This window comes from Vipera ursinii, assembly GCF_947247035.1.
Source record: "Vipera ursinii genome assembly, chromosome: Z".
Taxonomy (NCBI): Eukaryota; Metazoa; Chordata; class Lepidosauria; order Squamata; family Viperidae; genus Vipera; species Vipera ursinii.
In genome coordinates, this window is record NC_139517.1 from 22,110,817 (window position 1) to 22,124,499 (window position 13,683).

Sequence of the window (13,683 nt, forward strand, 5' to 3'; positions counted from 1 at the left end):
AAGTGAACTTTCTTCTCTTTGCATATATTATATCTCCTGAATTTGCTAAAAAATAGCAGTAAGTGAAAAAGAATGCCAAAATCTTAAAAAGGACCTCCTCTGTCTCAAAAATCAGTACTAAATTCTATCTATTTTGTTCAATTGGACTTGCATATTGTGATAAGCTATGATTTTTAAAAAGTATTATGACTGTTAAATAAGGCATGATTTGGTGGGCTCACATATATAATGCTAAGCCATAACAACTAATAATGCTGATCAATAAACTCTTGTGATTTAGAAAAAATAGTAGCTTGATTATAATAATTTTATTCTAAACAAAAGCCAGTTTATATTAAATAACTGTGAGATGATAACTATGGCTGGAAGACGAGATACACTGTTCACAGGTCTTAAATAACAATCTTGGTTTAGGACATGAGATAGTTAATACAATAATTTAACATGATTCTATAATGAAGCTTACAAGAAAACTGACTAACATGAAAACAGATAGGAAATGTCCATTGGTGCTTGAATAATAGGAGATAAATTTTTAAAAGAAGCAATGGCACTCACTTTTGGCCAGGGCCCCAGCAAGCATCACGAACAGGATGATAAGTGCTCTTTGTAGGATTGTATTCTGCAGGCTCAAGTGTAACTGATGGCTTGAGTAAACTGTAAAAGCAGAGGCAGAAAATACACAGTATGTAGTTATCCTACACAAAATGACCAATTGATATTTTTTAAGATTTAGGAGCCATAGTGGTTAGAATGCAGTATTGCAGGCTACCTCTGCCCATAGCCAGGAGTTTGATCTTGACTGGCTCAGGGTTGATTCAGCCTTCGGAAATTGGTAAAACGAGAATCCAGACTGATAAATTTTCATACTTTCTTAAGGCCTGGAGAATCATTGCAACATTTTTTACAAATTGGTATTAAGGCTAATCTAAGTAGGAGCCAAATGTTTTCAAATGAAGTACATTTTATAAAATCAAATCAGTAAACCTGCTAGCCACTGACATGAAAAGATGATTACAGTAAGACAATCATCCCACCAGTAAAATCAGGCAGAAAAAATATTTCAAATACACATAAAAATCATGTATACCTTTTTTCTGCTTGTCAACACAGTAAAGATAATATTGGAGACGTTCTTTTACAATAATATTCAGATACATAAAGACAGATTGGGAAATAGTTCAGCCAGAATAAGGCTATCTATATTTTGCTTGACATATTTACTATATAGAAAATTTCAATAGCTCTTATTTCAAAAATAGTACATGAACAATGAAGCCATGCTGGGGAAGAGACCGTTTAACCTGGTTCATTACATTCCCATGTAAGTTGGGGGGAAAATTAGAGAGGAAACTTTGGAGAACTGAGCTGTGGTTTCAATTTTTTTTTCTTTGCATAATGTAAAAGAATCTATAGAGGCCTGGTCCTGTGCTGCAAACAAGAAAAGCTATGCATTCTTCTTTTTTTTTAAAAAATATTATTTTATTGATTTTTTAGCAGTCACCTTAATATTTGGTAAACAGCGTGTTGTCTGGGTTTACATTTAAAAACAATCCATAACAATTAGTTTCTATAATTCCATAATCCATATAGTAGTTTTCTTTGATTTTCTCTTTTTCCAATAATATTCTTTTACCAACTATGAATTAGTACATTTCTTAATATTTTGATAGATAACAATTGAATATAAACATTTTTCTATTTAACATCAATATAAAGCTTTTCTAAGTGATCATCTTAATTACCTCATCATAAATTGTGCTTTCAAGGTTCTTATTTAGATTTGTTTTCCCCACAATGTTCAAAACATTCTTACCAGTTAAGATTTTCTCAGTTAATTACACTTAAGTATTAAATCTTTTTCCTCATCCCAACAATTTTACATTTCTCATCTTAAGAAAAGAGAAAAAAAGGAATATACTACTTGAAAAACATGTCCTTCTTAAGCTAAAATACATTTATATATAATTTTTTTATTCTTTTTAACCATATTCAAACAAATGTTTAATATTTAAATATTCCATCCAATAAATTCAATCATCTAATCTTTGGAGTCTATTCAGAACATTAATCAATTGAGATTTTCTCAAGATCAATTACACTTAAATATCTAAAACATTTCCCTCATATAAACCATCCCAACATTTTTATATTTCTCACATCAGAAAAAAATACTATATTACTTAAGGTCCCCATCCCTTTTAAACTAAAATACATTTATATCTAGAATTTTTCTATTTTTAACCATATTCAAACAAATGTTTAATCTTTAAATATTCCATCTGACAAGTCCCATCATCCAATTTCTTAATTCTAACTTTAGCCCCTTTTTTGCCAAATCAGTATGCCCTGCTGGACCAAAAAGTCTTCCTGTAGTCTTGTAGGTACAAGAGATAAATCCAGTAAAATGTTTTTGTGGGAAGGTTTGGCCTGTTTGTATTCATTGGAAATCTTTTTTCTTTCTCTCTTAATTTCTCTTTATTATTTTTTGTCTCTCAAATTCTCATAGTTCTGACAGCTCTATAATCCATTTTGTCAAATCTTTTTTCTTGTCCTCAGACTTATTTTGCAATCTTGACGTATAGGTTATCTTTTCCATGTCCAATATTTCCTAAAAGTTGGGCTTCCGCTGGCGGCGCGGCGCTGAAGACAGCCTCCCCTGGCTGCCCGCGGCTCAGCTGTTTGTTTTTTTGCCCGAAACAGCGCCGATCAGCTGTTCGGGCGAAATTGAAGCCCCCTCCTCGGGAGAAGAGGAGGGGGTGAGGCCCCAGGTAGGGGTAGAGTTCTCCGAGGCCGCCTGAGCTTTGAGCTTGGGCGGCTGAAGGATCGAACTCCCCCGAAGCCTGGGTTGCTCCCAGCTGGCCGTCGTCTCTGCTCCGAACTTCCTGGAGCAGAGCCAGGCGTCTGCGAACCAGCCCTGCCTGATGAAAGGACTATGATTTAAAGGAGCAGGCAGAGCGGTACAAGAGGAAAAGGTGAAGAGGACTATTTTACTGTACTCTCTAACTTGTTGGACTTTTTAAACTTTAATTGAAAGTGCGTCATAATTGAGGATTAAAAGATGGCGGCTAAACCTCCCTCTAAAACTCTTCGGAGTGGAGGATCCTCGCCGGTGCAACAATCATCACTACAGGCATTGCACCCTCCTGAAGTGCTGACATCGAAGGATTTGCGAGATGCCTTGGATAAACATGCCCAGGTACTTTTGGAATCAATTAATCAATCAATTGCTGATAAATTTGCACAGATGGAGGAGAAATTGGAGAAATTTGAGGAAAGAATGGAAGAGAGGATGGAACAGAAGTACAGCGTGATGAAGGTAGACATTTTGACTTCAGTGCATAAAGTGGCGGAATGTGTGGAAGATTTAGATGAAAAAGTGGATGATTTGGCTCAAAGGAACGCTATACTAGAAGTAAAAGCACGGGAGAATGAAATTGAAAGAGGCAAGTTGGAAAGGGAGTTAAGCCATGCCCAATATTACCAGATGCAGTTTGCTGTCAGAATTAGAGGCTTAAAAGAGAATGTTAAAGAAGATTTAAAGCAGCTGATCTCTGAGGCTCTCGAAGGGGTATTGAACCAGCCAGCATCTGAAATAAGAGCAGCTATGGATAAAGTGTTTCGGGTGAACTCATGGATTGCCAGACAGAGAAAGTTGCCTAGAGATGTGGTGGTTTATTTTGCAAAAAGAGAAATTAGAGATCAAGTTATACAAGCTGCCTATGATGCTAAGGTTGTGATTGCTGAACAAGAAGTCTTGGTTTTAAAAGAAATTCCTCCAAGGATTTTAAGGGGAAGAAAGGACTATACATTTCTTGTGCAAGAGCTCAAGCAAAGAGATATAAGGTTCAGATGGGAGATTCCAGAGGGGCTGATGGTGATGTATGAAGGTAAAAGGTATAGGCTGACTACTGTGAAACAAGCACGTGATTTCTACAATAATGTCTTAAAAGCAACCCCATTAACGCTCCTGGAAGCTGGAAAGGGATCTGGAGAAGAAGAACAACAAGAGGAGGAAACAGAGGAAAATGGTGCTGGAGGAGATCAAGCTACAATCTCTTTGGATGATCCTAGAGAGCAAAGAGTGACGCGTGCTGCTTTAAAACGAGCAAAGAAAATAAAAGAACAAGATCAGCAAAAGTCTTCAGATTCTTCACATCGCATTCATAGCCAAGCTGTGGGAGGAGCACGGCCTAAAGTAACCAGTCCTATCAAAGCTGTGGTCCAAGAGCTTCTCGAGGATATACATGGCAACTAAATTTTTAACCTGGAATGTTAATGGACTAAACTCACCGCAGAAGAGGAAGAAAGTTTTTCAATATTTAAAACAATTTAAGATAGATGTTATATGCCTGCAAGAAACGCATATTAGAGTTTTGGATCAAAAGTATTTATTGAACTCGAGGCTGGGTACGCAATTTGTTGCTTCTGCAGAGAATAAGAAAAATGGAGTGGTTGTTTATGTTAAAAGTGCCTTAACAGCGGACCTAATTGAAGCAGATAAGCATGGAAGATATGTTATGATCGAGCTGTTGTTTGAAGGTAAAAAGATGCTTTTAGTTGGATTATATGCTCCAAATCAACAACAAGCTGACTTTTTTAGTTTACTTCATACAAAGCTTACCCAGTTGGATTATAAATCCTTTATTTTTATGGGGGACTGGAATGGAGTTATGGATGTACAGTTGGATAAGGCTGGAGCCTTTAAACGCATTCCAAGTCACGCTAGACTGCCTAAATCTTTTTTTGAAATGAAGGATGACCTGGAATTGCGAGATATTTGGCGTGAGAGACATTTGCGGGAGAAGGATTATACATTTTATTCTGATAGACACCAATCTTTTTCGAGGATTGATTTTATTTTGTTGACTAATGATCTTCTTTTGAGAACTAAAAAGGTGAAAATCTGCGCAAGAATTATCTCTGATCACAGTCCAGTGTGGTTGGAGATTGATAAGGAAAGAGGAGATAGACGCTCATGGCGCGTAAATGAGAATTTGTTTAGAAATCAGAGAAATGTGGAAGAATGCAAACAGCGGATGAAGGATTTTTTTGAGATGAATATGAATAAGGGTACCTCTATGGATATGGTTTGGGATGCTAGCAAGGCCTATATGAGAGGGGTGTTGATATATATGAATAATAGACATAGACGTGCAGTGGAAACTAGAAGGAAAGAACTGGAGAATGAAATAAAGGAAAAAGAAAAGGCTTTGATTTTGAACCCAGAGGAGGTGAAGATCAAGGAGGCTATTAGACTGTTACGAGGACAATTTGATAAATTAATGGCTGATCAAGTGGCGACCAATCTGCGGTTTGCTAGGCATAATACTTTTTGCAATGCTAATAAACCAGGCAGATGGTTGGCTTATAGACTGAGGAAAAAACAAAGGGCATCTAATATAGATAAGATTGAGCATAAAGGAAGGGTTGTGTATCAACAGAATCTTATTAAGGATGCCTTTGTGGATTTTTATTCGAAATTATATACTAAAGAGGACATTAATGCAAAAGATATTGATACGTATTTGGAGAAGGCTAGCATCCCGGTTCTTACGCAAGTACAAAAAGAGGGGATTAACCAACTGATTACAGAAGAAGAAATTTTTACAGCTATTAAGGAACTGAAGGTGGATAAAGCACCAGGCACTGATGGCTTGACTGCGGCCTATTATAAAAACTTACAATTAGAGATGATAAAACCGTTAAAGGAACTGTTCCAGACAATCCAGAGGGGGGGAAAGGTGCCCCCGTCTTGGAGAACAGCTTTTATCTCTTTGATTCCGAAGGAAGACCAGGATGCTACTTTAGTTAAAAATTACAGACCGATATCGCTTTTAAATACAGATTATAAGATATTTGCTAAGGTTTTGGCTAATAGACTGATGAGGGTTCTGCAACAGGTGATTCATGGGGACCAAACGGGGTTTATTAGTGGAAGACAAATGAAAACCAATGTGAGACATATAGTTGATGTGTTAGAGTTTTTGGAAAGGCACAACCAGATCTCTGCTGCGCTAATCTTTTTAGATGCTGAAAAGGCTTTTGATCAATTGAACTGGCAATTTTTGTTGAAAGTTTTAGACAAAATGGATTTTGGGGAAAAATTTTTACAACTGATTAGGGCATTATACCAAAAACAAACTGCCCGAATTATAGTTAACAATAGTTTGACAACAGTATGTAATATTGAGAAGGGCACAAGGCAAGGCTGTCCGCTATCGCCCTTGTTATTTATATTAACATTAGAGATACTATTGGTTAAGATTCGGAATTCGGAAAAAATTAAGGGGATACAAGTTGGAGATCAGGATTACAGATTGAGAGCATTTGCAGATGATCTGGTTGTTACAGTGACCCAGCCAGAGAACTCTGTTGTGGACCTGATGGAGATAATAACACAATATGGGAAGGTTTCTGGATTTAAAGTAAATATACAGAAAACTAAAATTTTGGTTGAAATATGACAGTTTCGCAGAAGGCTCTCCTAGAAGGATTAACTGGATTTGAGATTGTTAAAAGGGTTAAATATTTGGGGGTGATTTTGTCGCCCTCTAATACAAAGCTATATAAAAATAATTATGAAAAGTTATGGGGGAAAATTCAAAAAGAACTGGAGAGTTGGGAAAAATTGCAATTGTCTTTGTTGGGACGGATTGCAGCAGTGAAAATGAATGTCCTGCCCAAATTTTTATTCTTATTTCAAATGATACCGATTCTTAAGAAAGACTCTAACTTGGAGGAATGGCAGCGTGGTATCAATAAATTTGTGTGGGCAGGGAAAAAGCCACGAGTTAAACTTAAGATTATGCAGGATACTCGTGAGAGAGGTGGCCTTAAAATGCCTAATTTTAAATTATATTATGAAGCTGCTGCACTAGTAGGAATAAGTGATTGGATTAATTTGACACAATCGAGGTTATTAAATCTTGAGGGCCATGATCTGTTGTTTGGCTGGCATGCATATTTGCTGTATGATAAGAAGGTAGATACTGTGTTTAGGATGCATATTTTAAGACAGGCATTGCTGAGAGTTTGGAAGAAGTATAGACATAAGTTAAGCAGCAAGATACCATTGTGGGCAATCCCAAAACACGCAATAGAAAATATACATGCTGGTTTCAAACATGATGAGACTACTTACAAGGAAATTTTAAGTTTGGAAAGAAATATTTGGTGCTTGAAATCATATAGTTTCTTGCGAGAAGAGAAGGTTGTTCAGACTTGGTTTCAATATATTCAGTTACAGGCCAGGTGGAAAGAAGATCAAAAAAATGGATTTGCAACGACTGATGAAAATTTGATAAAGCAAATTAGAAATCAAGGACCAGCACATATTAAACGGATATATCTTGCATTGATAGAGATTGATTCAGAAACAGAGCTTGTTAAGGATTGTATGATAAAATGGGCCCAAAACATTCAGGAAGTTATTACAATGGACACGTGGGAAAAGATCTGGGTGAGGAATGTAAAATTCACTCAAGCTCAAAGTTTAAGAGAGAACTTTTACAAAATGTTTTATAGATGGCATCTAGATCCTAAAAAGCTTGCAAGTATGTATCCGAATTATCAGCCTAAATGTTGGAGGTGTGGTGATGAAGAGGCAACATATTTTCACATATGGTGGACATGTAAAAAGGTCAAGGCTTTTTGGATAAAAGTCTGGTGGAATATGCAGAAGATTTTTAAACGGAGGATAAAGTTTTGTCCGCAATTTTTTTTGTTGGGAATAATTGTTGACGCTACAGTTGTGGACTCTAAGTTGATGTTGAATTTAGTTACGGCAGCAAGACTTTTGATAGGTCAATATTGGAAGAAAGAGGAACTGCCGACTATACAAGAGTGGATTTTAAAGGTTTCCGACTTGGCAGAGATGGCGAAGATTTCGGCCTATTTGAAAGATTACTCGCAAGAACATTATATTATGGAATGGAGAAAATGGATTGAGTTTATCCAGAATAAGTATAGGGTCAAGAAGTTTTATCTAGCATTTGAATAAGTCTTCTTTCGTTTTCTTTTTTCTTTTTTTTATTTTGTCTTCTATATATATTTAATAATGCTAAGTTTTGTTTGATCCTATATAAGTTAGAGAGTGATGGATTTTAGAATTTATAGTTGTTAGTATATGGTTGTTTATGATTGCCTTTTTATATATATATACCTTGTATTTAGCTCTGGGAAGTCCGGGGGGGGGAGGGGGGTTAGGGGGAGGTGGGGGGGGAGGAGGGAGGGGGGGAGGGGGGGGAAGGGGGGAGGTAGGGAGGGGAGGAGGGAGGGGGAAGGGGGTTTTTTAAAGGAAAACTGTATTTTTAAAACTTTTCAATAAAAAAAAAATATTTCCTAAAAGTTTTTCTCTGCCTGGGTTAAGTCATAATTCCTTCCATTGTTGAGTTCCATCTTTAAATCTTTCCTCTGGTTTATATTCACTTGTCTGCTTTATCTGATCTCTCTCTATTTTTTATTTTCTGAGAGTTTTTTTTGTGGAAAGGTTAAATTGAAGATGTGTTTATTTATATTTTCAAAGTTGTTTTTAATTTCCTCGTGGTTTGAAATCATTGTCGTTTGAATTAGTTGCAACATAGCATACATTTCCTCCTGGAAGATATTTGTTTTTTCTTGATATGTTCTTTCTGCAGGTATCTGATGTTCCATGATAGCCAAAAATCAAAATTTTCCTTTCTCTGCAAACAGCTTTAGAGTCACAATTCTAGAATTATTTATAATCCAGGAAGGTCAATTTTTTTCCCCTAAGGTTTATAGTTCTTGCCTTATAAATAGCCCAAAATATGTTCCTTTTGTTGCAGCTGTTCTCTGTTTAGTTATTGAAGATCACAAAAACAAGTTATCTTTTACTGGGCTTTCTGTCAATTCTTGTATTAGAGCAACTACAGTTGTATATTTTCATCCACCACTAGATGTCAGCCCCAGTTCGTTTTTTCAGTTTTCAAAACAAACATTTACTTTCTTCTGTTTTCATCAATAATCTTTTGAAAGGAAAATCTTAACAAATTCCACCAATTTCAAACTTATCCAGATTTAAGTCTTATATTCATTTCATTTCAATATATTTCTGTCCCCCATAAAAGTTTAATTCCTTCCTTCTGTGGGAGGGTGGGGCAAGAGTCCCCCTCCTTCTCACTTTTGGAGGATTGTTGCTTCTTGGGTTTTTTCCCCCAGGAAATCAAATATCAAGTAGAAGAAAGAGAATTGGTATTCTTACCCAGTTCTAAACATGCTGTTTATGATCAAGCTTAATTTAGTTCTTTTTGGCTTTGGCTGCTTGTAGCTTGGGCTAGATTCTGGAGTGAAGCTAGCCTTTCTTCTGCTGGTTTCTGGAGGGCTTTCCCCGAACAACCAGATCGACTAGTCTCTCTGCAGTCGGCAGGGCTTCCCTCCCTTGTTGCCTGTCCGGGGCAACTTTAGGGTCCCCAACAGAAAAGAATCGGCCATAGAGTGAGGAGCCCCGCAATCCCTCGGCTACTTGTGCTACTGCGCAAAACTGGAAGCCAAAAATCTATGCACTCTTATTTTGTAGGAAGTTACACTCGATTCAGTTATAGTCTTATTTTCATTTTATCATCTTCTACACTAGAAATTGAGTTTCTGCAATATAAAATCTCTTTATCTGACTATTTAGATACAGACGTTTCTCCACTATAGATATTCTACACATGGAGGATGTCAACCAAAGGCAAGTGTGCTCTTCCCTATCTGCTTTGAAGAGTTAAAAACTTCTCCAACTTTCCTTCCTCTGTCACTTTGCACCACTCAATATTCAAGAGCATCTGCATCTATTACTCTATTCTTAAGAAATGTAAAGTAATATAATTCCCACATATCCTATTCACAGGTTTCTGAACAATAAGGATTGTCATCCTTTCAGATAAATGTAGTATAATTAGAATGACTCAGTGCTCTATCTTTAGCTGAATACAGAATCCAATGAAGCTAGAGCATTACTGGGAATCTAAACAATGCACAAATAATCAGGTTATATGAGAATGCTTGGAGCAAAAACTTCACAAGTTTTATTTTCATATTTTTTGATCAGTTTATGTGTATGTTTAGAGCTACCAGCTCTAAGCAATAAAAACACAGTTGAAAATGTCTTTAGATTACTGTAATTATATTCATAAATAATAAATATTTATCATTTTCATAGTACTTATTAATGGATAAAACATTTTATACTTTGTTCCCTCTTTGTAACATTGGTTTTCCTTGAAATAATTTTCTGATTTGGTAAGAATTGTTAAATCCTTTCTGGACAAAAAGCATGAAGTACTGTGATCTTCTGCTTACTTACCTTATCCTTTGGAATACTAATGTAGTCCCAAGATAAATATGAAACAGAGCCCTCTTTGAATCACTTACTTGTCAGTGATGCTGTTGGACTCATCATTATTAACATTATTAAGACACTTTGGTACTGCCATGTTTTCTGATACTACAGTTGTTTGCTTCTTTTCTATTTTCACAGAACTTTTCTTGGGAGCTGAAAGTAAAAATACAACACAAAGGCACTCCAGTAATTCTTGACTTAAGACCATTATTTTACCAACTATTTGAAACTATCACGATGTTTAAAAGTGACTTGTGATCAATCCTCACATTTACAATTTTTGCAGTATCCTGTTATAATGTAATTGCTATCTGCAACTTTCCCAGCCAGCTTTCAGCAAGCAGACAATGGGGAAACCGGCTGGGAAGGTTGCAAACTACAGTCATGTGATATATTGCTTAATGAATGCAACAAGAAAGGTCATATCAAGACTTCCGGTTTGCCATCGTGGCTATGGACACTGGAAGGTGAGCTCTGTCTTCCGCATTCGATTTCGTTCCGCTGGGGGACCCTAGAAAGGGTTGAAAGTTGCTCTGTAGGGGCGACGAGCAAGGAGGGGACCCCTGCTTGATCCGGGGCAGCCCTCCAAACCGGCGGAAGAAAGACCGGCCATAGAAATATGGTTCGTCACTAAGCTGCTGACAGCCGAAGTCAAACTTACCATCCGGCACTTCTAAAGCAATGCAGATGAAACTGGGCGAGATCTGATCTTCTCTTTAATTTTTAATTTTAATTCCATTTATATCCCGCCCTTCTCTGAAGACTCAGGGCGGCTTACAAGCTTAGCAGTAGCCTTCATTCTATGTATATGCCTGCTTATTAGGGCTTTCACACACACCCCAAGCGGCATTATTACAAAGTCAGCTTAATTGCCCCCAACAATCTGGGTCCTCATTTTACCTACCTCGGAAGGATGGAAGGCTGAGTCAACCTTGAGCCTGGTGGGATGCGAACCTGCAGTAATTGCAGGCAGCTGGTGTTACTTAAGGAGGCATTAGCCCACTGCTCCACCAAGGCTCTTTTTTTAAGTATTTTCTTTTCCTGTAAAAGCTGCCCAAAGTATTTTTTCCCCTGTGAGGAGAGAGGGAAGGGAATTTCTACCCCACCCTCTAAGAACAGCAGCAACTGACTACCCAGGGAAGTTAAAGCACTATAAGAAAAATTTTAATCTAATTGGATTTATATGTTTCTGAAATTTGGGACCAAAAGTTTTCTTATTTTTACTGAACACTTTTGTTTTTATCTACAAAAAAGAAATAAAACTGGAAAAAGGATTATAAAAATTTTGGACTTAAAAAGCTTTAAACGGCATTGGTGACATCTTGTGGCGAAGTATTACAACTGTATTATTACAACTTGTTATTGCCTAAAAGAGACTTGGCTTGAAGCCCAGACCTCAAATAAAACTCTTTCGACCTTGATAGATACCACCTTTGAGAAATTCAGTTGTAAAGAGAATTTCTGAGTGGCATAATTGGCCTGTTTGAACTATGAATGTAAACATTTACTGACTTTCAGAGCTATACGTGGGAAATTGCTTTCCTATTTCTTTATATGAGAAACATTTGTTATTACATGAGATGATGGAATACCTTGGAGTATAAAATCTTACTTGACAAACAACTTCTACTACAAAGACCACCTATAATACGTGAAATAGAGGTCCCATACCTCGTTATAAAATCATTTTTAACGTCTGATTTTAAAATCTTCAACTTAATACACTATTAAGAGAATATGAAGACCAGGAAAAGATCCTTTCCATGTTGAAAGCAATACATGAAACCATTCTTTCAGCATGTGACAAAATAAGATGCAACATAAAACAAGATGCCAGCTTAGATATACAAACCCCTAATGATAATCTTGGTTATTTCACTGCTCTTACTCCAATGCAGAAATGGTGGTACATCTAAAACATACCAAAAAAACTAGAAATGGACTTGCTGGATGGCTTAGAGGAATCTGAGATTTCTTTTTCCTTTGCATTTCTGTCTGTTTTATGCTGCACCAATTTTGCATTTTCACTTTTCGCTTCTTCCACATCAATGGGTTTCTCATTAGTTTTATCTTTAGAATCTATATATAAAGCAGAAACCAAATGTTGAACATCATCTGTAGAAAACGTAACTATGTTTTAAAGCCTAACCCATTTCAACTCAAGTTTGCTTTGACTTGCTTTTTGATACCCAAGATAGCTGCAGACAACTTCTGTGAAAAAAACATTTAGAGAACAATATTTTGAACTTGAAAAGCCTACAGAACATCGGAAGACAGGGCAAATTCATATAAGCATTGACAAACATGACTGGACTCTACACTATATTATTTTTTTGTCAAAAAATATATTGCAAACGAAAAATTAAAAATTAAGCTTAATCTCTAACTGGGTAAACTGTATTAACACAGAAGTAATTCAGAAAAATTTTACTTCTAAAAAACAACAACAGTTATATCCAGTATTTTAGACCATTTTCCTACTGTCTTGTCTGATAGCCACTTTCATTCCAGAAGACTCAATAGCAAGTCATTGAGTTATTCCAGTCCCCTTTTGATTCCCTCATATTAACCATTGTGTTCTAATAAACAGACAATAAGGGGCTCACCATCTCCATCAAGCTCTTCCTTCCATCGTTTGGTACTGCGGCTTTCATGGAAATTATAACTGTTGTCATCTTCCTGTGGTTTACGTTTAGAGAGTTGCTTGCGGGCTAAAGGTAAAAGTAAATTTTATTTGCAGTTAAACTGGCACTACTTTTCCCAACGAAACTTTACTTCACTTAAAGCAAATAAGAGATCATAGACTTGATATGCTGTATTTAATTAATATCAAAAGTCCTGCCTATGTAATTTCCTGATCAAAAGGATGTCTTAACTTGAGCAGAAAAGATTTACAAAAGTGGTAAGATACAGATCAAGAAAGTAGTTAAATGATAAAGGATATCTACAGAATACCACACAAAACCTCGTTATTCTAGATCAGGCATGTCAAAATGCTGGCCCACGGGCTGGATGCATCATACTGAAACCACCCCCACCCCACTGTCGGCAATGGGGAAAAGGTCACTGATATGTTGTGTGACATCATGTGATGTCGCAAGTTTGACATGCCTGTTCTAGATGGACAGTGTGAATTTCTTCTGCTTTTCTGATCTTCCTCAAAGTTTTGCTTTCTAGAACTCAATGCACATATTTCTAAGTAGCAAAAACAGGAAGTTGGAAGAAGCAGGGAAGTAGGCCTCAATTCTGGATTGGGCTTTGTGTAAAAATGTTGAGAGCTTAATTTAAAAAGTGAGCAAGGCAATGTTATCCTATATTATTCAAAGGTTATTTGGGGT

General features: G+C 36.5%; 1 protein-coding gene across 2 annotated transcripts in view; it reads right to left on the reverse strand.

The window, feature by feature from the left end:
* The window catches only part of LIG1 (DNA ligase 1), a 32,093-nt gene that overhangs the window by 12,226 nt on the left and 6,184 nt on the right, over positions 1–13,683 (reverse strand). Inside the window, exons 6-9 of one of the 2 annotated variants that reach the window (XM_083379197.1) lie at positions 12,952–13,056; positions 12,269–12,424; positions 10,378–10,498; positions 559–657 (exon numbers count right to left, since the gene is read on the reverse strand). In XM_083379197.1, coding sequence (XP_083235323.1) covers positions 559–657; positions 10,378–10,498; positions 12,269–12,424; positions 12,952–13,056 — 481 coding nt within the window. The remainder of the gene's footprint in view (positions 1–558; positions 658–10,377; positions 10,499–12,268; positions 12,425–12,951; positions 13,057–13,683) is intronic. The other variant, XM_083379198.1, reaches the window with a different exon arrangement.